At 53.9% G+C, this 23,737-nt stretch overlaps 1 protein-coding gene across 1 annotated transcript; it reads right to left on the bottom strand.

The window, feature by feature from the left end:
* Positions 1-2,901: 2,901 nt before the first annotated feature.
* Positions 2,902-12,827, bottom strand: UNC93B1 (unc-93 homolog B1, TLR signaling regulator). Its single transcript, XM_055580645.1, has 11 exons — positions 12,690-12,827; positions 12,393-12,534; positions 11,648-11,801; positions 8,971-9,132; positions 8,622-8,754; positions 8,235-8,328; positions 7,590-7,714; positions 6,956-7,138; positions 5,854-6,127; positions 4,615-4,733; positions 2,902-3,681 (listed from the first exon to the last, which is right to left on the bottom strand). The coding sequence occupies exons 1-11, from the start codon at positions 12,783-12,785 to the stop codon at positions 3,331-3,333; spliced, it is 1,833 nt and encodes a 610-aa protein (XP_055436620.1). The 5' UTR covers positions 12,786-12,827; the 3' UTR covers positions 2,902-3,330.
* Positions 12,828-23,737: the final 10,910 nt, after the last annotated feature.

Here is a 23,737-nt window from a genome sequence, read left to right as displayed (position 1 = left end):
ACTGTCAGGGATGTCCCCAAACCCAGTTTGCTTCTGATCCAGCATCTCGAGGTGACTCTAGAAGGACTTTCAAGCTCTCTCATCTGCTATTGAGAAGATAGTTAAAATCTTACACTATAGAGTCTTGGAATCATATAATTTTTAAAATTACCCTAGGGCAGATTGACACAGAATCACAGAAGCCAAGACCATGACGCTGAGTCTGACTTTCCACTTCGGAGTCCAGACGGCCACCCGGTCCCCTTATCCAGAGGTGACAGAGACATCAATATTGTACTTTACAACCAGACCTGGAACTGCCAAGGGATGGAGCATCCACATCTGATGGCTTAATTAGGCGTCCCTGTAAGAGCTGGCCTGCTGGGGCTTGCTGCCATGATAGTTATCCTGCTTGTTCTGGGTGTGAATGTTTGTGTGTTGCTTGTCATGGGTGTGGCCTGTTCCGTGTGTCTGTCTGTGGGTCTTGTCCATGTGCCAGGAGCAGTAAGAGGGGGTGTGGAGTCTTCCCATGGGGAGCCTACCCCCCTGCAAGGGATGTCATTGAAAGTCATGCTCTCTCCCAGGTGGCTGCTCCGCGTGCCTGGGCTCATCCCTGGAAATGACTTGGAACTGTGACCAGCTGTAGAACCATTGTCTTCCCTTCCCCTCGCTTGCCTGGCATGCCCAGATGCCCATGCTTTCCCAAATGATGCCCTGCCCTGCTTATGGCTCAAGCATCTGGTTGCCCAGCTCTGTCTGGAATTTGGCTGGAATCCTGCCAGAAGGAGGTCAGCATATCTGCCATCAGAGAACATTGCCTTCCATGCCAGATGCTGTTGGGGAACGGGGAGGACAGAGTGCTAGTTACCCCACATGACCCAGTCTGGGTCTGATTGTCATTGAAAGTCTGTGTATGAGGCAGGCAGTTTTCAGCCCCTTCATCTGTCTGAGTCTAGAGATCACCTGTTGGGGAGGCTGTGGAGAGGTGTGGGCCTCGCTGCCTCCCATAAAGGCAGGATCCTCGAATCTGCCAAAAGCAACTTGGTGACTAGTTTACGCTGGTTCAGAGCAGGGCCTGGGGCATCACAGACCATAGGTTTAATCTCCGTCCCCAGGCTGGGGACAGAAAAGATGCTTCAGTTCTCTGGACAAGGCAGGAGGGGGGCCCAGGGTCCAATAAGGGCCTCCCTGTAGGTAACTCCATGCCAGCCCTCTGCTAACACAGAGCTGCCCAAGTGTTCCCTGTCCTGAAACCCTCAGTGTCTCAGTAATTTATTCATGGTGCTCCTAAGCCAAAAGAAATATCTAGCTGTTCTATTTGTGAATTATTTTAGGTCCAATCAATAAGTATGTATGTTCTAATAACTTAGTAGTCACTTAGAAAATATATTGAATAATACACAGCAATAGAAAGAAAAAAAATGGTATTTTTATTTCCTTCTCTAATAACCACCGGGCTTCCCTGATAGCTCAGTGGTAAAGAATTCACCTACAATGTAGGAGACACATGCAGGAGACTCGGGTTCGATTCCTGGGTTGGGAAGATCTCCTGGAGAAAGAAATGGCAACCCACTCCAGTATTCTTACCTGCAAAATCCCATGGACAGAGGAGCCTGGTGGGCTACAGTCCATGGGGTCGCATAAGAGTTGGATACCATGTAATGACTCGACAACAATAACCACCGTGACTTAAAACTGGCTATGTGCACTGGCCAGCTTCTCAAACCTGGAATCAGATGGGACACCCCCGGTCTCATTTCTTGTTCCATGGTCATGTCCATTTTTTATCCCGAAACCACAGGAAACCCACCTTATCAAAGATATGACATGAAAGGATTTGTGGTGTCATCTAACGCTGAAATTGTGAACCAACTGAACCTGTTAATTTGCTCAGAGCGGGGAGATGTCCACATTTTAGACAATTTAAAATATTCTCTGTGCCCTTGTGAGTCTCCTACAGGCTCTGGGGACCTCGGTGCCACCACAGACACAGTTTACAGAGGACGAAAGTGGCTCAGATGGGCTGACCCCCTCTCTGAGGTCAAGAGCCTGGCTCCAGGGCTCGCTGAGGTTCCTGGAACCAAACTCAAGTGAGGGCTGCGGGAGGCAGAGGAGAGAGGGCCATAGTGGGTGGAAGAAGCTAGGAGACCGATGCTGAGGTGGGTGTGGACAGGGTCTGGGAGTCAGCCGGGGTGGGTGTGGTGTGAGGAGGAATGCTTTGGCTCCAGCATTGCTGGTACAGATCTCCTGGGGTGCAGCTGGGGGCTCTAGGACCCTCCTGCGGTCCCCTTGCCTCTCCTCATAGTAGGATCTCAGTTGCCTCTCCCCACAGTGGTGGGCGACCTCGGGGGATAGGGGTCCTCCCATCCCTCATGGACATCACAGCGTAGGCTGTCACCCTGGAAGACCAGCAGCCAAGTTTAGCTGGGCTCAGACATCAATGCCTCAGGCCCATACTAGACACGGGGTGACCCGTGCACGGCTCAGAAATGGACTTGGCCCCAAAAGGAGTCCCTTGGGAAGCTGTGGGCAGAAGCGGCCCAAGGGGTAAGGAAAGGATGGGGGTGGAGCAGGAGGGCTGGGGATGCTAGAGGAGGGGGCAGAGGGACCTGGGCTGTGGGACTCCATCCTCTCCTCTAGCCCAACGGGGGGCTTGCTGCCCCCATCACACTCCCCTGAGGTCCCTACTGACGACCCCCAGGCACCTCTTTGTCCTGAGTGGGTGCGGTGGAACTGGCAAAAGCCGGCGGCTGTGGGGAGAGGCGGTACCTCCAGGAGCGGGAACAGCCTGGTGAGCGGGGCCCTCCCCAATCTCAGTTCAAGGCAGGCGATCCCAGTGCCCCAGTCGGCTGGGTCACCCAGCCACACACGCCGGGCCATCTCCACTCACCCACGACACGCTTCCCAATCAGGACAATACAAAAATCTCTTTATTGCCCATTTTCTTAAAGTCGTCGTACATCTCGGCGGACCGTGGGGAAGGATGTGCAAAGCAGGCGACACATCGATCAGCCCAGTTCTGGAGCCGGGAGCTGGGGCGGGACTGCGGGGTCCCTGCCCCGGGGCTGGGGCCGGGGAGTGGGTCGTGGAGAGTGGCCCCTAAGGTCGGAGGAGGGTTTCCGCTGTGCGGTCTCTTGAACCCTGGGCCTGGCGGAGGGGTCTCGAGGACCCAGTCCGCCTTGGAAGAGGCTGCGGGGACGATCCCAAGCTCCAGGTGGCCAGGCTCTGGGAGGGGGGTTCCTGAACCCGGGGCGGGGCGAGCAGAGGGTCCTTCCGGAAATTGGCGCGCGGAATCAGAGGGACCCCGACCTGAGACGCGTTAAACCTAGGCCGGAGATCACGCTTGGTCCTTCACTGCTCCTCCGGCCCATCGCCTCCCTGAGCCTGTTCGTAGGGACAGGGCCGGCGGTAGAGACCGGCTGGTTCCGGGCCGGGTCGTGGCCACACGGGCGGCGCCTCCTCCTCCGCACAGTCCCCCCGGCCGCCGCCGCCGCCGCCGCCGCCTCCGCAGCCGCCGCGCTCGCCCTCCGCGTCGCTCTCGTCGGAGTTGTCCTCCTCCAGGTAGCGGTAGCCGCGCACTTTGTGCTGGGGACGCGGGATGCGGGGCTGGCGCGGGACCACGCCTCGCCGCAGCTTCTGCTCCATCCACAGGTACGAGGCCGCGGACGCCACCAGCGTCACCAGCAGCACCGTCAGCTTAGCCTGGGCCAACAGGGGTTAAATGCAGGGGACCCGCGGCCGCCGGCCCCGCCCCTCGCCCGGATAGGCACGCTGCAGCTCCTCGGCTGCCCTTCCGTCCTCCTGGGGGCCAGCCAAGTTCTGGGTACCGTCCTGCCAGCAAGGCCCAAACCCCAGCTCTGTCCCTTATGGCCACCCTACTTCTCAGGGCCTCGGTTTCCCTTACTGTAATGATAATCCTTTTGCCTCCTGGGGTAGATGTGAAGGGAGGCTTGGCCCACCTTAACAGGGCTTAGATTACTCTGTCCCTTATATGTGAGGACCAAGTGTAACCACTTGTTACAGAGTTTGACTGTAACAGGCAGTCAGAAATAATTTTACATCATAAGGCAGTACATTCACACATATTCACAGGCATACTCCCTGCTATTCTGTATTCTGTCATTAAAAAAAAAAAAAAAAAAAGTTGGCCAGGGATTTCCCTGATAGTCCAGTGGCTAAGACTCTGTGCTCCCAATGCAAGGGGCCCAGGTTCAATCCCTGGCCAGGGAACTAGATCCCACATGCTCCAACTAAGATCCTGTGTGCTGTAACTAAGACCCAGTGCAGCCAAATAAAATTTTTTTTTAATTGTTTTTAAAGTTGGCCAGGACCCTTGAGGGTCAAGAAGGGAGAGGGACCTTCAGCATCCAGCTCAGAGCCCAACATCTAGTGAACAGGTGACCAAACAACCCACCAGGCAGCTGGGATGTGCCCACAAGGAGAGGGCAAACTATGAACCCTTTCAGACACGGGTAAACTGAGGCTGGCAGGAGATGAAGCAGTGATGGGTGTGGGGCCAACCAGTGGGCTTTGCCCAGGGCCTGGCCCTTGGACAGAGAATGCCTTTCAAGTGAGGCCAGGGTGGGCACTCAAAAGTATCTGTTGTCTAGGGGGTCGAGTAGGGACGGCCCTTACCTTCATGGGCAGGCTTGAGCCCAAGTAGACGGTGAAGATGGCCACAGCCTGCCACCAGTGATAGATGGTGAAGATGAAGTCTTGCCTCTCCTTGTCCTCATACAGGATTCCCAGGAGTGCTGCAGACAGGGCAGGGCAGAGAGGGGAGAGGGGCCAGGTGGGGCCCAGAGCTGCCAATCTCCCTCTGGGGACCCCCAGATGCCCTGCGCTGGTCCTAACCCTTGGCAAGAGCGCTTAGAAAGCTGTTGTAAACCGGTCCTGGCTTGCCCCCTAGTGGTTCGTTGTTGTTCAGTCGCTCAGTCGGCTCCGACTCTGCGATCCCATGGACTGCAGCTCTCCAGGCTTCCCTGTCCTGCACTATCTCCCGGAGTTTGCTGAAACTCATGTCCATTGAGTCAGTGATGCTAACTAACCATTTCATCCTCTGTTGACCCCTTTTCCTTTTGCCTTCAATCTTTCCAAGCATCAGGGACTTTTCCAGTGAGCCCCCTAATGGACACATCCTGGTTATTTTTCTGGGATGCAATGGACCTGCTCTGGGGCACAGACCTTGATATGTTTCCAGTGTTCTGAAAACTATGCCAAGGTGGACCCTGCCCCCTAGTATGAAATAAGGCCTCCCCAGTGTTTTTTTTTACATGGTCCCTAAGAGGTGTCCAATACTTTGGCCACCTGATGCGAAGAACTGACTCATTGGAAAAGATCCTGATGCTGGGAAAGATTGAAGGTGGGAGGAGAAGGGGATGACAGAGGATGAGATGGTTGGATGGCATCACCGACTCAATGAACATGAGTTTGAGTAAACTCCAGGAGTTGGTGATGGACAGGGAAGCCTGGCGTGCTGCAGTTCATGGAGTTGCAGAGTCAGACACAACTGAGCAACTGAACTGAACTGAACTGAAGAGGTGTCCACAGAACACAGAGTCAGCTCACGGAACCACACAATGTCACCCTGAATCCCATGCCTGCCCTGGGAGTTGACAGGATGTCCATGCAGGTGACTCAATACCTGCTTTGAGGGTGTCCACAGCCCCCATCTGTCCCTGCAGTGTCCATGGACTTCCCCCCCTCAACATAGGGATCCCCACCTGCCCCCAGCAAGTGCACAGGCCCCATGACAGACCTCCAGGGTGTCCATTGCCCCTAAGTCTGTCCCTGGGATGTCTGTGCTTCCCACAACTGCCCCGAGGAGCCCCTGGATCCCCTGTCCAGCTACCCAGAGCCCACAGTTATACTCACTGCTGATCCCAGTCTTGTTGAGGGCACTGCCCACACCCCAGAGCACGGCTACTGTGTAGAGGATCCAGATGTGCTGCAGGGTCCGGGGCTTGGGAGCCCAGAAGAAGAGGCTCAGAGTGAGCAGCAGGTGCAGTCCAGCCCCGGCCACCAGGGGCACCGGGCGTGGCAGCCACGGCCCCAGCAGGCCCAGGGCCGAGGAGGCCGAGGCGCCCAGGCTATAAGCCACGAGGAGGTACGCCAGGCGTTCCAGCCCCACTGAGCACACGCCGTAGCCCTAGGGGGACAGGGGTGAGGTTGGTGGTCAGCTGGCCCAGGCTCTTTGACTCATATCATGCCACATCCTGCCCTCTCAACGGCCACCACAGGGCCAACTTCCTCCAAAGCTCGTGGGAAGATTCCTTAGTGATAGACCATGAGAAAATGCTTGGACAGTGGCCCCGGACCCCAAGGTTGGAACCCACGTGGAACCAAACACTTTCTGAGCACAATTCTGTCTCAACTGGAAGTGAGTCATTAGACACTTCACAAATGAGGAAGCAGGCTGGGAGAGGTGAAAGTAACTTTCCCAAGGTACAGGGGGATTGAGGGAGAGAGGCAAAAGGAGAGAGGGGGGAATATCTGGGCCTACAATTGTCCCTCGGTGTCTGCAGGGGGTTAGCTCCAGGACTCTCCGCAGACACCCTCTGTGGATGCTTAAATCCCTTCTATAAAATGGGGCAGTGCTGTGGGCCCTCTGGATTTGTGAATGCGGAGGGCCAACTGTGTTTTTATTACACATACTTATAAATTCGAAATTTGAAAAGACCCTGATGCTGGGAAAGATTGAAGGCAGGAAGAGAAGGGGACGACAGCAGATGAAATGGTTGGATGGCATCACCAACTCAATGGACATGAGTTTGGGTAAACTCCAGGAGTTGGCGATGGACAGGGAGGCCTGGCGTGCTGCAGTCCCTGGGGATACAAAGAGCGGACACGGCTGAGCAACTGAACTGAACTGAACTGAACTGATAAATTCGAAACCTATTTGTTGTTTATCCGAAACTCAAATTTAACGGGATGTCGTGGACTTTATCTGGCTTTACCCTCTGCAGGCTGCACTTACCAGCGCGAGACCAGTGCAGGCAAAGAGCACCTCGAAGCCGCTGTAGATGAAAAAGGGCACGAGATGGCGCAGGCGGAAGTCGCGCACGTGCTTGAAGGGCAGCTGGAAGATGTTGCCCCAGCCCACGCTGCGCAGGTCGATCTCCTCCGTGGGCCGGTATGCGGCTCCGCACAGGCCCAGCACCTGCGGGCCAGGAGGTGAGGGAGGGGGCGGGCAGCCGGGAGCCTTGGCTCCGCCCCTTGAACTCGGCCCCGCCCCTCGGCCCCGCCCCGCCCCCGGCAAATCCCAGGACCGGCCTCCCGGCCCCGCCCCCAGGTTGAAGCCACACCTCGGACCCTCGCCCCGCCCCCCATTCCCCCAACCCCCGGTTCCGCCCGGTGTCACAACCAGTCCTCCAGGACCCTGTCTCCAGCTCGACCCCGGATCTGGCCTGGACCCTCTCTCACTGGCCTCTGGCATTCCAACTCCTCTCTCAGTCCACAGGCATCGGCCACACCTCCGAGCCTCAAGCCCAGCGCGTAGGCTCAGGTCCCCTCCCGAGGACTCAGCCCTGACTCCAGACCGGACGAAGCCGCCTCTCTCCCCACCAAAGGCCCCAGACCTGACCCCGCCACACCCCAACCCCGGGCCGCACCAGCAGCATGGCCAGGAAGGCCACCGCCATGAGCACGCTCTCCACCACAATGAGGTTTCGGCTCCGCGGTAGCGTTCGCAGAACCGTCTTGTTGAAGCCGAGGAGGATGCCCTGGCTGTTAGTGCCTGAGAAAGGGGAAGGGGGGTGGGGGGCGGTGCATCGTGAGGCAGGGAGCAGGGCACACTGGCAACTCAGCCATAAAGAAATGAGACCAAGCAGATGGGTGAGGGGAGGGTTAGAGGGGTGGCTGAGGATCCGTGCCTGCAAAGGCAGGGTTCCTTGGGAAAGCCCTTTGGAGGTGAGGGCCAAGGGGGCTGAAAGTACCTCGCCCACCTCCCACCTCCATACATCTCCCTGCATTGAGGGTATACTTGATCCTGAGAGATCCACAGGCAGCCTCAGCCCAGATGGACCTCCTCTAGGCAGCCTTCCTGGATGCACCCTACCCTGACCCCAGGTTGAGTCAGATGTCCTAAGAACAAGGCCCTTTGCTTTTCCCAATCACCAGAGCTGTGATGGCAGGCTCTCAGCTCTGGTTCCTGTGAGCAAGGGCATCCTTTCTGCCCTTGAGGGCCCAGTGTCTGCCGGGTGACTCAGCAGGGGAGGCAAGCAGACCTTAGGGAACCCACCCCCCTGAGCACTAACCACAGTTCTGCACGTTGAACAGCGTGTGGTTCAGGTCATAAAGGTAGTGGTTCAGGAAGTAGATCATGGGCAGTTGGGCGCAGGCGAAGCTCAGCTGTGGGCAGGAGAGTGGTGTGGGTCAGGTTCAGGGCATGGAACCAGGTGGAGAGAACAGGCACCATCTGGGAGGGGTCTGGGCACAGCCTTGGGAGGACAGGGGCCCTCCCATCTCTGGGGGGCAGTCCAGTGGTGGGGGTGCCCGATGCAGGAGGACTTCCTCCTGGTCAGCACCGTGGACAGTGAGGTGATGAGGTCTCTGTCACTAGAGGTAAGCAAGCAAGGGTTGGCCTAAGAAAGGGCAGTGGACTAGAGGGCTGGAAAGACTGGGATGGGCTGCATGGCACTCACGTGGAAGAAGCTGTAGAAGATGGCTTGGAAGACCAGGAGGTAGGGTGCATGGGAGCCCCGTGGTGGGCGCTGCTGGGGGCCCTGCTCATCCTGCTCCTTGTAGTGGGAGTACTCGTAGTATTTCTGGGCCATCCTGGACCACAAAGGAGAGAAGGCTCTCCCCAGCCCTACGTCAGCCAGATGCCTCACTCTCTGTACCCAGGCATATGTGCTACCTGGCCTGTGTCCCACCAATGGGGAAACTGAGGCCCAGAGGGCAAATAAGGCTGGCCTAAGGTCCCCCAGCTGAGGTGGGCAATACAACTCTGTTGGGTCCCCGGTCTTCTACCCTACTGTCCACCAGACTCACCTGGTGATGTAGTTGCCCATGGAGGCCCAAAGAGGCACAATGGCCATGCCCAGGGCCACGGCTGAGGGCACAAGCGTGTAGTAGCGCTCCCAGTAGTTGGTGGAGACGAAGAGGGCGTAGATGCCCACAGCCAGGAACATCATCCACTTGGTGCCAAAGAACCTGCAAGTGGTAGGAAGGATGCTGGCACCACGGGCTACCCAGAGGGCTTCAGCCCAAAATCACAGGGCCACAACTCTGGGTCTCAGCTCCTGAGGCTGGCTGAGGTGGGCAGAGACCCCTGGCCTTGGAATCGAGGGACCTGAGCTAGAGTCTCAGAGGTACAGACTTGCTGGTGGCCTCAGGTGAGCCACTGTAAACACACAGATGTAATGTGCGCCGTGCCCCAGCGGCAGGCCTCTCACGGCCACTGCGGGGATGGAGGAGACAAAGTGGGGAGAGGCTGTCAGGAGACAGTGGCCCATGGACACAAGAAGCCCTCATCTGTGTTCTGGACTGACTACCGAGGCCCCTCCTCTACCCACATGCGGGACCCAAGCGAATGTCCGAGGAACTTGTCCCAGGAAACTGAGGACCACGGAGAGAGCCCTGGAGCCCCGTCCCCTCTGCACTTTGCCCTTTCAGTCCAGCGTGGTCAGTAGGGAAGTTTCCTCTTCACTGGCTCCTAGAACATCAGCCTCACTGACTCTTGGAAAATGTCACATCATATTAGGAAGGGGTTGACAAAGGACAGGACAAGGGCCCATTCAGGGCGTGGAGGCTGATCAGGTTAGAAACCACCCCTCTGATCTTGGGATTAGCTTTGTTTTGGTTTTTGTTTGTTTGTTTTGAGTATTTGTGCTCATTATTTCCTTTATTTGAGTTTCCAGCAAGCTCAAAGTTCAGTGACTTTGATTTTCTGATACAATTGCTTTCTCTTCTACAACAGGGTCTTCCTGGCTCTTTTTTTTTTTTTAATTTGAGTATACTTGCTTGTGAAGAGATTAAGAAGAGGTGGCAAGAATACACAGAACTATACAAAAAAGGTCTTAATGACCTAGATAACCATGATAGTGTGGTCACACACCTAGGATCAAACTAGTCCATCCTAAAGGAAATCAACCCTGAATATTCATTGAAAGGACTGATGCTGAAGCTGAAGCTCCAATACTTTGGCCACCTGATGCGAAAAAGTCGACTCATTGGAAAAGATCCTGATCCTGGGAAAGACTGAGGGCAGGAGGAGAAGGGGACGACAGAGGATGAGGTGGTTGGATGGCATCGCTGACCCAATGGACAGGAGTTTGAGTAAGCTTGGAGTTGGTGATGGTCAGGGAGGCCTGGCATGCTGCAGTCCACAGGGTCACAAAGAATCAGACACAACTGAGCGACTGCACTGCACTGAACTGCCATCTAATAAACAGACAGGCTGCTGCTGCTCCTGCTAAGTCCCTTCAGTCGTGTCCAACTCTGTGCGACCCCATGGACTGCAGCCCACCAGGCTCCTCTGTCTGTGGGATTTTCCAGGCAAGAGTACTGGAGCGGGGTGTCATTCTCCTCTAATCTATTTGGGGAAGGGCACCGAAACTGCACTATACATTCTGAAACTGAAAAAAAGTAAAAATACTAACACTCATTGCTGATGAGGCTGTGATTTTAAAAATGCCACAGTCAGTGCTCAGGCAGGTGGTACAGTCCTTTGGAAAGTCCACCTGGGAGTATGGGGGTAGGGAAAGCATGGGGGTTCCGAGTCACTCTGCCTGGGTTCAAACTTTCAGTCTGCACTTCTGCCTGTGGGAATGGGTTCAATCTCTTGGTCTCCCCGTGTCTAAGATTAGAGCATCCACCTTGGCTTGTAGGGAATGCGATATGCTTATAAAGTGCCCAGCACAAAGGAAATGAAAGGAGGTCCCTGTGAATAATAGCGATAGGTTTCAAGAGCCATAAAGCCTTTTATATGCTTTTGACCTAGTCAGGGCAGTTCTGAACGTTTATCCTAGGAGGTTTTCTTCCTTCCTTCCTTCCTTTCTCAGCCTCTCTCTCTCCCTCACCACCTCTCTCTTTTTAGTTTTAAGACAAGGAAACAGCCCAGGAGCTGGTTTGGGGGGGGGGGTTGCTTTTGTTTAGGAAAGACAGGGGAACAGATCCAGTGTATGCACTGCTCTCTGGGTCCCATCTGAACACAGACCTACCACTTGGTTAGGTTCTGGTGGAGGGCCTGGAGATGGCCCTGGATGCCAGTAAGGTGCAGGTCTGGAGTAGACGCCCCCAGGGCACCTGCCGAACCATGCCCTTTGCAGTGAGCGATGTCCTTCAACACTGCCACCCTGATAGGTCCTGGGGTGTGTCCCTGGGCTTTGCTAGCTGATCAGATTCTTTCCAGAAATGCCACAGCCCTGACCTCATAAGGTCATTGTGGCCACAGGCCACAAAGCAGGGCACGAGAATGATGCCACGTGGGGTACGGGCAAGCTGAGGGAAGGAGCCAGAGTGAATTCCTGTTGCTTGAGACCCACGGTGTCCCAGGGCAAAGCTCCTGTTTCTTCCCCAAACCTGGGTTTCACCCCTTCTCCAGGTCAGCAAGGCCTCTCCCCACCCGCCAGGAACACCAGGGCAGCTGGAGACCCCGGTGTCCAACAGCCCTTGCACCCCTTCAAGGTCGGAGTGGGGGCAGCCCAGCCCTGGCAGGGACGACCACCTGATGAGCACGGGCGTGTAGAGCAGGGCGGCGATGGGCGTCACGTTGATACCCATCAGCATCTTGCTGTCGATGTCGGGCAGCCCCATGTTGCCGTACTTCACCTCGCGGTAGGTCTCATCATAGTGCAGGATCAGCTGCATCTGCAGGAGGCCTGGGGTGGGGGTGGGCAGGCAGCGGACATGGAGGGGGCCGCCTGGCTCTGGGGGCAACCAAGCAGAGGCGGGAACGCAAAGCCGGGCAGGGAGCTCCAGGCACCAAAGGGATCCCTAACTCCAATGCCCAGGACAGCGGGGCGGCCCAGACTGGTCGAGCGTGCCGCTACCAGTGGCAACGACGGCAACTTGAAACTAGACGCCCCTCCCCTGCGTCGCTCTGCAGGACTTTCGGACCCCAGCGCCCCCATGCTCTGCCGCCCCGCCACCCAGGATGACAGCAGACCCCGCCCAGGGCTCCCAGCCCGCCGCCCACACACTCTCGAGGGCCGAGGCTGTCCCCGCCCCGCCGCCCGGGGACGCACCCACTGAAGGGGCGCCGCAGCTGCATCTGCGAGGGCGCAGATCGAGAAGTGAAAGAGGAAGGGAGGCCGAGGTTTCTCTTTCCGTGAGAAACCTCAGGTCCGCAGACGGAGCCGGAGGAGGGGAGGCGGGGAGCCTTGGGTCCCTGCGCGGAGCCCGCGGGCCGTGCCTCCTCGCCGGGCCCGGGGCCCAGCCCGCCCCAGCGGGGCGCGCCGCCGGCCACCTACCCAGGTAGACGCCGTAGGTGAGCATGCCGCCCGCGCTGGCCGCCAGCACGTTCTTGAGTACGCCGAGCCGCTTGCGGCGGTAGTAGCGGCGCTCCTCCTCCTCCTCGTTGTAGTTGGGGTACGCGCCCACCAGCTCGTCCAGCTGCGGGGCATCACGGCCGCTCGCAAAGGCGCATCCCGGCCGCTCCCGCGTCCAGCCCCGCCGCCCCCGGCTCCCGGGGCCGCATCCCACTCCCGCCGGGGAGTCCCAGGTCCTCCCGGTGCCCGCGCCCCGACGCCATCCGCGTCCCCGCTCACCGGGGCCTCGGGCCCGTCGGGAACCCCGAGCCGGTCCTCATCGCCCTGCGGCCCCGCGGCCCCCGCCACCGGGTAGAGCGGCGGCTCCGCCTCCATGGCCCGACCCGAGGGAGGACTCGCCCTGGAGTCAGGCAAGGGGCCGGCACTTCCTCCCGGCGCCAGGACCGGCCGCTCCCCGCCCCCGGGCCACCTCCTCCCCTAGGGGAGGCCCTGCGCGGCTGGGGGCGTGCCCGGCGTGCGTGTGTGTGTGTGTGTGTGTGTGTGTGTGTGTGTCTGTGTGTGTCTGTGTGTGTCTGTGTGTGTCTGTGTGTGTCTGCGTGTCCGTTGTGTCTATTTCTATGTCTCTGTGCGTGTCTGTGTGTGTAGGGGAGCACTCACGTGTCCCTCAGTGGCCTCAGGGATGGGAGGTGATAGTTCGAATCCCCACTCTGCCACTTTCCTGTGTTGTGACTCTGGAGATTAACTCCACTTCTCTGTGACTCTGTTTCCTCACCTGTAAACCAGGGATTAAAAAGCAGAGACATCACTTTGCTGACAAAGATCTGTCTAGTCAAAGCTACTGTTTTTCCAGTAGTCCTGAATGGATGTGAGAGTTGGACGTAAAGAAGGCTGAGGAGGGAAGAATTGATGCTTTTGAGCTCTGGTGTTGGAGAAGACTCCTGAGAGTCCCTTGGATTACAAGGAGATCAAACCAGTCCATCCTAAAGGAAATCAGTCCTGAATATTCATTGGAAGGGCTGATGCTGAAGTTGAAACTCCAATACTTTGGCCACCTGATGTGAAAGACCCTGATGCTAGGAAAGATTGAAGGTAGGAGGAGAAGGGGATGACAGAGGATGAGATGGTTGGATGGCATCACCACCTCGATGGACATGAGTTTGAGCAAGTTCCAGGAGTTGGTGAAAGACCAGGAAGCCTGGCATGCTGCAATCCATGTGGTTGCAAAGAGTCGGACACTACTGAGAGACTGAACAACAACAACAAACCAGGGGATACTCAGCTCAAAGGGTTCAAAGAGCTATTTCGGGATTCCTGGGTTAATGCAAAGCCTTAGGAAAGTGCAGGACCATAACAAGCTTCCCTCAGACTTCCCACTGTCATCTCTATCCCATCTCCAGGCCCCATCTGATGTGTTTGCAGGTCACCAAAGAGCCCCCCAAGGATTCCCTGGTGGCTCAGTTGGTAAAGAATCTTCCTGCAATGCAGGAGACAAGGGTTCAATCCTTGGGTCAGGAAGATCCCCTGGAATCTTGGCAATGCCAAGGAAATGGCAACCCAATCCAGTATTCTTGCCTGGAAAATTCCATGGACAAAGGAGTCTGGTGGGCTACTGTCCATGGGGTCCCAAGGAGTCGGACATGACTGAGCGACTAACACTTCACTTCAAAGAGTCCCCACAGCACCCGGGAGAAGCTCCCAACAGAGGCCTTGGCAGCCCACACCCACCTCCCAGTCACCCTGAGCTTCCTTTTGCAGGGTCATTGGGAGACAGAAGGTTGTGGGGGCTGCTGGACTGTAGTAGGGTGACCAACCCCAGCACCACACTGCAGCAGGGTTCAGAGCCTCCTGCCCACTTCTGACTGGACACAGTGAGAGCCCAGGAAATTTCTGCTTTGCTGGAGGTGACACTCCACAGCTCTGGATATCTGCCTGGTTAGAAATATCTGGGAAGCTTTTAAAAATATTGGTTCCTGGATAGTCTCTTCAACAGATGGTGTTGGCAAAACTGGATAACTACATGCTCAAAATGAAATTGGACCTCTCTCTGAAGGTACTCACAGAAATTAACTTGAAATGGATCAAAGACACATTGTTGTTCAGTCGCTCAGTCACATCTGAGTCTTTGCAACTCCATGGACTGCAGCACACCAGGCTTCCCTGTCCACGGCCATCTCCCAGAGTTTTCTCAAACTCATGTCCATTGAGTCGGTGATGCCATCCAACCATCTCATCCTCTGTCATCCCCTTCTCCTCCTGCCTTCAATCTTGCCCAGGATCAGGGTCTTTTCCAATGAGCCGACTCTTCACATCAGGTGGCCAAAGTATTGGAGTTTCCACTTCAGCTCAGTCCTTCCAATGAATATTCAGGGTTGATTTCCTTTAGGATGGACTGGTTTGATTTCCTTGCTGTCCAAGGGACTCTCAAGAGTCTTCGCCAACACCACAGTTCAAAGATATCAATTCTTTGGCTCTCGGCCTTTTTTGATTGTCCAGCTCTCACATCCATACACGACTACTAGAAAAAACATAGCTTTGACTATATGGGTGTTTGTAGGCAAAGACACATAGTATCTAATAGCCTAATACCTAATAAGACTCCTAGAAGAAAATGTAGTAGCTCCTGAGAGTCATGTACACACTTCTATATTCAAAATAGATAACCAACAAGGACCTACTGCATAGCACATGGAACTCTACTTAATGTTATATGCCAGCCTGGATGGGAGTGAGGTTGGGGGAGAAAAGATGCTGTGTATGTATGGCTGAGTCACTTAGTTGCTCGCCTGAAACTGCCACAACATTGTTAATCGGCTATATCCCCAATACAAAACAAAAAGTTTAAAGCTTAAAAAAAAAATAGTAGCTTCTCAATATGGGTCTTGCAACGATGTCTCAGTTACAACATCAAAAGCACAAACAACAAAAGAAAAAAAAATCAACAGGTAGGATTATATCAACTTTAAAGTTTCTATACCTGATGCAAAGAACTGACTCATTAGAAAAGACCTTGATGCTGGGAAAGATTGAAGGCAGGAGGAGAAGGGGATAAGAGAGGATGAGATGGTTGGATGGCATCACCAACTCAATGGAGAGGAGTTTTAGTAAGCTCTGGGAGTTGGTAACGGACAGGGAAGCTTGGCGTGCTGCAGTCCATGGGGTCGCAAAGAGTTGGACACGACTGAGCGACTGAACTGAACTAAACACTGCAAAAGAAACCATTAAAATAAAAAGGCACCCTATAGGACTACCTTGGTGATCCAGTGGTTAAGAAGCCTCCTGCCACTGCAGGGGACACAGTCTTGATCTCTGGTCCAGGAAGATTCTATGTGCTGAGGGGGCAGCTAAGCCTGAGCGCCAGCACTACTGAAACCTATGCTTGCGTGCTCCAGAGCCCACGCTCCGAAATAAGAGAAGCCACCACAAGGAGAGGGCTTCCCTGGGGGCTCAGCTGGTAAAGAATCTGCCTGCGATGCGGGAGACCTGCGTTCGATCCCTGGTCAGGAAGATCTCCTGGAGAAGGCAAAGGCTACCCACTCCAGTATTCTGGCCTGGAGAATTCCACGGACTGTATAGTCCGTGGGGTCGCAAAGAGTCAGACACAACTGAGCGACTTTCACTTTCACCACAAGGAGAAGCCTGTGCACCATAACTCGAGAGTAACTCCCGCCCACTGCAACTAGAGAAACATGCACAGCAACAAAGACCCAGCGCAGCCAAAAAAATAAAATAATAAATTAACATGGCAGATAGATGGGGAAACAGCGGAAACAGTGGCTGACTTTATTTTTCTGCGCTCCAGAATCACTGGGGATGGTGATTGCGGCCATGAAATTAAAAGATGCTTGCTCCTTGGAAGGAAAGTTATGACCAACCTAGACAGCAGATTAAAAAGCAGAGACATCACTTTGCCAACAAAGGTCCATCTAGTCAAGGCTGTGGTTTTTCCAGTAGTCGTGTATGGATGTGAGAGTTGGACTATAAAGAAAGCTGAGCGCCAAAGAATTGATGCTTTTGAACTGTGGTGTTGGAGAAGACTCTTGAGAGCCCCATGGACAGCAAGGAGATCCAACCAGTCCATCCTAAAGGAGATCAGTCCTGAGTGTTCATTGATACGACTGATGTTGAAGCTGAAACTCCAATACTTTGGCCACCTGGTGCGACGAGCTGACTCATTTGAAAAGACCCTGATGCTGGGAAAGATCAAAGGCAGGAGGAGAAGGGGATGACAGAGGATGAGATGGTTGGATGGCATCACCGACGCAATGGACATGGGTTTGGATGGACTCTGGGAGTTGATGATGGACTGGGAGGCCTGGTGTGCTGCAGTTCATGGGGTCACAAAGAGTCGGACACGACTGAGCAATTGAACTGAACTGAACTGATGGAATGAGGGAGAATTATTTCAAATCGTGCATCTGATAAGGGGTTCAATCCATAATTCATAAAGAACTCATACAACTCAATAACAGCAACAACAAAAACCAATTTAAAAATGGGTAGGGGAGGCTTCCCCGGCAGTGATTAAGACTCCGTGCTTCGAATGCAGATGGTGCAGGTCCAATCCCTGTTTGGGGAACTAAAATCCCATATGCTTTGAAGCCAAAAAAATAAAATAAAATAACAACAGGAGCTAAATGGACTTTTTTTTTCTAAAGACATACAAATGGCCAACAGCACAAGAAGTGCTCTGTAGATGAAGAGTGTCACCTGCCATATCAGTGAATAAAGGATGCTGCTGCCCTCACTCACTGCAGCAGCCCTGGACTGCACTCCCCGAGGAGAGTCAGGATGGGGAAAAGAAGGATGCTGGCCCCGGATATTTCAGGGGCGAATGAAAGGAATGATTTCACTAAGCTTAGATTCTTGCTTCCCATACCTAGAAAAGCACTAAATTCATTAACTTTGGCATGTCTGATTTTCTTTCATTATTGTAACAGTAATATTCTGATGTTCCTGCTCTGTGGTTTTTGTCGCATAATCTCCTATATATCCTAGCTTCTCCCTGACCTCTTCAGAGCATTCCCTCAGAGCTTATTTGAGAGGCTGCTTCCCAGGCTTAAGTCCACAGCAGGTCTGTTGAATAAAACATACTTTTCAACTTTGAGGTTGTGCATCTTTTCATCAACCGCGTTGCATCACCAGGGAAATGCAAATCAAAAGCACAAGGTAAGATATCACCTCACACCTGTAAGGCTATCATCAAGAGATGACTGGTGCTGGAGAGGATGCGGAGAAAAGAGAACCCTTTGGTTCTCTTTGTGCCCTGTTGGTGGCCCAGCCATTGTGGAAAACCATCTGGAGATTCCACAAAAAAATTAAAAACAGAACCACCGTCTGATCCAACAATCCCACTTCTGGATATTTATCCAAAGAAAACAAAAACAGAACATCAGAGAGATATCTGCACCCCCATGTGATTGCAGCTTTATTCAGAACAGTCGAGATATGGAAGCCACCTGTGTCCATCCGTGGATGAGTGTGGATAAAGATGCAATAGAATCTAGAATAGATGCAAAAGAATACAATGGAATACTGTTCCATCATGAGAAGAAAAAAGAGAATCTTGCCATTTGTGACAACATGGATGGATTCTGAGCTTATGCTAAGTGAGATGAGTCAGACAAAGAAGGATAATGTCTCTTCTACGTATAATCTTTAAAAAAAAAAAAAGAAAGAATCTGAAAAAACAGAGAGGGATCGTGATTAGCAAGGGCAGGTGGTGGGGTATGGGAGAAATGTTGAAGGAATGCACTCATGCCTAGTAGATAAATAAAGCCTGGGGACCTAATACACTGTGCAAGGACTATGTACAACAAAACTGTATTATAAATATTAAACCTACTGAGAGAATAGATCTGAGTTATTCCACCACTAGAAGAAATTTTGTTGTTGTTATTCAGTCACTAAGTCGTGTCCAACTCTTTGCGACCCCATGGACTACAGTGCACCAGGCTTTCCTGTCCTTCATTACCTCCCAGAGTTTGCTCAGATTCATGTCCATTGAGTCTGTGATGACATCTAACTATCTCATCATCTGTCGTCCCCTTCTCCTCCTGCCTTCAATCTTGCCCAGCATCAGGGTCTTTTCCAATGAGTCAGCTCTTTGCATCAGGTGGCCAAAGTATTGGAGCTCCAGCTTCAGCATCAGTCCTTCTAATGAATATTCAGGGTTGATTTCCTTTAGATTGACTGATTTGATCTCCTTGTAGTCCAACGGACTCTCCAGCGTCTTTTCCAGCACTACAATTCTTCAGCACGGCCTTCTTTATGGTCCAGCTCTCACATCCACATGCAACTACTGGAAAAACAATAGCTTTGACTACACGGACGTTTGTCGGCTCCTAGGAGCGCACCCTCCTAAACCCATATCAGAAAGAGGGCCCTTGGACTGGATGGAGACTAGCATCTATAGTGTGCTAATGACCTTCCTGTCTGCCACCTTCTGCACTTGAAGCAATTAAGGGAAGAAATCACTCAGCCAAGTGTACCAGACTCCTCCAGTTCCTTGGACAGAGAACTGAAAACCCCAGACAAGCCAGGGCGGAAGGGTGGGAGACAGGCCCTCTCACCATGCAGGGGTATCCCCAGGGTGCCCGGTCTTCTCTGGGTGTTAGTGCGGGAAGTCCCTTTGCCTCATTTCCACTCACCCCCAATATTTCCTCCCTTGGAAAACAGGTGTAAGTGAAAAAGGCCTCCGCCGACTGAAAACAGGATGGAGGGGGGCTAGCTGGTGGCCAGGGAAGGAGAGGAATTTTAGAGACTGAGCAGAACTTAGGAGTGAGAGCGGAGTGACAGCTGTGGATGAAAATAATCAGTAAACCACCAGCAATAGGAATAGAAAAGGGCTTTATTTGAGCCAAACTGAGGACTATAGCCCCAAAGACAGCCTCTCAGGTTACTCTGAGGAACTGCTCCAGAGAAACAGGGTTTTCAGCACAGTTTTATGTCTTGTCAGAACACAGAATATCAAACAAGTCAGGGAGATGTTCCTTCAGGGAGCCTTCACAGAAAACAAATCAGGGTGAATACAGTAAGTCAGTATGGCCTTGGCGCCTGGAAACGGAGTCTTATCACCGAAGGGGTTACCAGCATGGGCATCCCAGGAAGAGAGGCGTATCATCTTCATTTTTAACGTGGACATTCTTCTGGTCAATGCGCCCTTTTGTTTAATGACTGAAGCGAATGCGCAGTGTTTGTCAGACAGGCCATGAGCAGGCTGTTCTAGTCAGCAGCAAATTCAGGTTACCTCATGGATAAGGCAGAATGGGTTCCCTCAACCTCAGTCTGTGGACATTTCCTCTATCACACCCATGGAAAGAGAAGGGCAGTGCCCCAGAGCCAGGGGCGCTTAGAGACGGGCTGGGCAGGGAGATATTTACTTGTCACTGTGTTGGAAAAAGGACAAACCCAAAGAATTCCTACAAAGGGACAAAGGGAAGATGGGGTGGCCTCTGAAGGGGCTGGGAAGCTCCGAGATGCAGTCTCTGGAGGCTCCCTCCGGCCAAGAGCTCACCATTCACATTTTGAGGTTCCAGGTGGCCCGGTATTTACCCAGAGCGGATGTGTGTCCTCCAAGAAAGGGTAAAGGTCACCTGGGTGGGCTTGCATGCTCATGGGCAGACACCCCTGGGTTGTGTATCTTTCACTAGGAGGGACCCCCAAGATGTAATCAGATGGAGTGCATTTTACAAATCATCCAGAAAGCAAACAGAAGGTAGGAGGAGATCAAGGACATTGGGTGGTTTGCCTATACAAGTGGGTCCCCCGCCTCCTTTGTGCTGAGCACCACTGGAAGCTACTTCTTCTTTTATTTATTTATTTATTTTTTGGGCCTTGCCACACAGCATGTGGGGTCTCAGTTCCCCAACCAAGGATCATACCCACACCCTCTGCGTTGGAAGCACAGTCTTAACCACTGGACTGCCAGGAAAGTCCCTGGCATCACTTCTTAGATGCTGGCTTTCAGCAATATTGCTTGTTTTATGTGGGATCTCGGTCCACACCTAAAATATAGGTTACTGTACAGTGTAGGGTCCCAGAAATATTTAATTAAGTCTTGGAGTTCTTGTTACATGTGGACACTTTCTGTGATTTTGGTAGCTTTTACTTTTGAATTACTTTGTTAAAATCGATTCTTTTCAGAACATTTTGGGGAGTGGGGGGGTCATGGTAGCTCATTTCCAAATCTGACTTTATAGCGCCCAGTGGTTAATGACACTATCCTAATCCTATCAGGCCTCCCTGGTGGCTCAGTGGTAAAGTATCTGCCTGCCAAGTAAGAGACGCTGGTTCAGTCCCTGGTTAGGAAGATCCCCTGGAGAAGGAAATGGCAGCCCACTCCAGGATTCTTACCTGGGAAAACCCATGGACAGGGGAGCCTGGTGGGCTGAGTCCATGGGGTCACAAACAGTCAGACGTGACTTAGTGACTGAACAACAACTTAATCCTATTAAAAGCGAAAAGAAAATATATTTACATCTAAATAACAAAACTTTTTTAAAAAAACACAGACATAAAGAGTACAAATTCAAATGTCCCAAGTGTGCATGCATGCGTGCTAAGTCGCTCGGTCATGTCTGACTCTTTGTGACCCCATGGATTGTGGCCCACCAGTCTCCTCTGTCCATGGGATTCTCCAGGCAAGAATACTGGAGTGGGTTGGCATGCCCTCCTCCAGGGGATCTTCCCGACCCAGGGATTGAACCCTAGTCTCCTGCAGCTCCTGCACCGTAGGTGGATTCTTTACCGTTGAGACACTTGGGAAGGTCCAATTTTTTCTGTACTAGGATCTATTTTTGTTCTCATTTGAAAATAATAGATGCTCCTCACAGAAAAGCAAACAGGAGGTATACACATTATTCCTGATTTGAACACCCTGAAACAGCTCCAGAGGTCATGTGAAGCGTCACCCCTGCACTGAATTCAAAAGAGCACTCAGGGTCCACTGCTGATTCCCCTAACACTGCTTCTGTGGCCTTGAGGCAGATTTTGGCCATTTTTTAAAACTAAAAAGCATGGGAGGACTTCCCTAGGGGTTCAGTGATTAAGGCTCCACACTTCCAGAGGAGGGGGCCGAGTTGGATCCCTGGTCAGGGGGCTAGTTCTTAGACGCCTCGACAAAGATTGAAGATCTTCGCACGCTGCACCTAAGACCCTGTGCAGCCAACAAAATTGATTAAAATAATTATTTTAAAAAATCATAAAAAACACTAAGAACCACGGGGATGACGATTGTCACAAGCTATTGGGAGGCCCCGAGCTGGGATGTGCTAAAGACCCTGCCCAGCGCCTGACACAGCAAGTGTCCAGGATAAACGCTGCTTTCAACTGAGACCCGAAGGCTCCTGGGAGTGGGGGTGACCCCACACGGCTCCTAGGCAAGACAGCGGGGCCCCCTGGAGACGCCGAGGGCTGGGCACTCAGACCTGGCTGCGTTAGAATCCCTGCTTGTCCCTCTGTGCGGCCTGGCCCAGCCACTGGCCATCTCTGACTCTGCTGTCTCATCTGTGAAGTTCAGGCCACACGTCTGAGAATTATACGAGAGTCTGTGTCATGTGTTAGTGAAGCTTTGCTAAGTGAGCACACAAATGAGTGCTGACTGTATGCTGGGCACTGCACCCCAGTGGCCTGTGACTGCCCCCCAGGGTCACACTGGCCTCCATGGAGGTGGCTGCCGGGGCATAGACAGGTCCTGCCTGCGAAGCTGGGAGGAGGACCCCAGGGACAAGGCCTGGGGTGGCCACTCCCTTAGGAGTGTGGGGAAAGGGGCAGAAAATCCTTCGTATCTACTGAGAACCTACTGTATGCTGGGGGCTTTCCAGACGTGCTTGGATTTCACCCTCACAACAGCCCTGTGAGGCAGAGAGCATCAACCCCGTTTTAGGGGGAGGAAACAGAGGCCTGGAGAGGGGTCGAGACTTGCTTAAGGTCACCTGGGGAGCCTGTATCCGTCAGGAGGCCAGGTGGTCAGATGCTCGGATCTGAGGCTCTGTGAGCCAGGCTCATCAGGTGAGGGACAGAATGAATGAATGAATGAATGAACGTGATGCCTTAGCCCATAACCTGCTCACCTTCCCCCATCTCTCTGCCCAGAGAGGGAGCCCAAAGGTGACGATCACAAGGGCCTTTTCATCCAGATCTGCAATCTGAAACCCAGAGGAGCTGCAGAAGGGCAGGGCCCGGCTGGTCAGATGTGCCCCCCACCGCCAGCCACTGACCTCTGTGCTCCCCCAAAACCCACTCCACCAGCTGACCTGGGTCCTCAGAAGACCCTGGCACCACCAGACTGGCTCCAAGAGTGGCTCCTAGTGGTACCTTGGCAACATCTTCCCATTTATCCCAAGCTCTCTGGGACAAGGATGTAACCCTAGGTCCCACTGAGCCCCTGGAGCTTTAAGGATCAACACAAGGCACCCAACCCAGAGAGGGGAGGGGGTTGCCCCCTGTTCCTCCCCAGGGGGCAAATCCCCTTAGGACTCAGGGAGCTTCACTCCCAGGCCAGGTAAGGACCCTTGTGCCAGGAGGACAGTCCTCTCTGGGGACTTCCCAGGCTGAATTCGTAACAAGTTCAGGGGTAACCCCTGCAGGAGGGCTCCCCGGTCAGGGAGGGGCCCCTCAGGATCCTGCAATACCCCTGCCACCCACCAGTGTCTCCCCAGGTGGGTCCCTGATTTGCTGTGTGGCCTTAGATCAGTGACTGCCCCTCTCTGGGCCTGGTTCCAGGCTGACCACTGCCAGGCTCAGCTCCAGCTCTGCCCCGCCTGCCGCTGGCTCTGCCTCTGCCTGGCTCAGCTCCAGGCAGCAGGGCAGGGCTGTCACATGCCGAGCCACGTGACAGGCAGCGGCTGGGGGCTCCATCCCATGCAGAGGACGGGGGCTCCAGCAGCCCCTTACCCCATCCCAGTGGCTGAAGCCTCTGGGGGGCTACCAGATCCTGCAGGAGGGCCCGGAGGCCTCCTCTGCCCTCCCAGGTAGGCAGGGGCTGCGGGGAGGGTGGGAGCCGTGAGGAGCATCTCCTGGGGGCCCAGTTGGCCCAGAGGCCCTGGGCCACGGTCCTGGGCAAGACCCAGGGCACCAAGGTGGAGGGGCAGCAGCGAGCCCGGGGCGACAAGCCTGGAGCGATGGTACGGAGGATACGCCTGTCCCCACACCTGTAACCTAATCAGCCGCCTGTCTGACACCAGCACCTGCGGGGGGATCTTCCTCCTTTGTGCTGACTCTGACAGGTGTGCGGGCATGGGCGCTGGGGTGACGCGGAGGAGCGGGCACACGGGAACCTCCACGGCCACACTTGTCATGACGGCGGCTGGAGGGCAGAGGGCGGCGCT

Source organism: Bubalus kerabau, chromosome 5 (genome assembly GCF_029407905.1).
Source record: "Bubalus kerabau isolate K-KA32 ecotype Philippines breed swamp buffalo chromosome 5, PCC_UOA_SB_1v2, whole genome shotgun sequence".
NCBI lineage: Eukaryota > Metazoa > Chordata > Mammalia > Artiodactyla > Bovidae > Bubalus > Bubalus kerabau.
The sequence above is the reverse complement of the archived record's forward strand: the minus strand, read 5'-3'. Positions and strand labels throughout refer to the sequence as shown.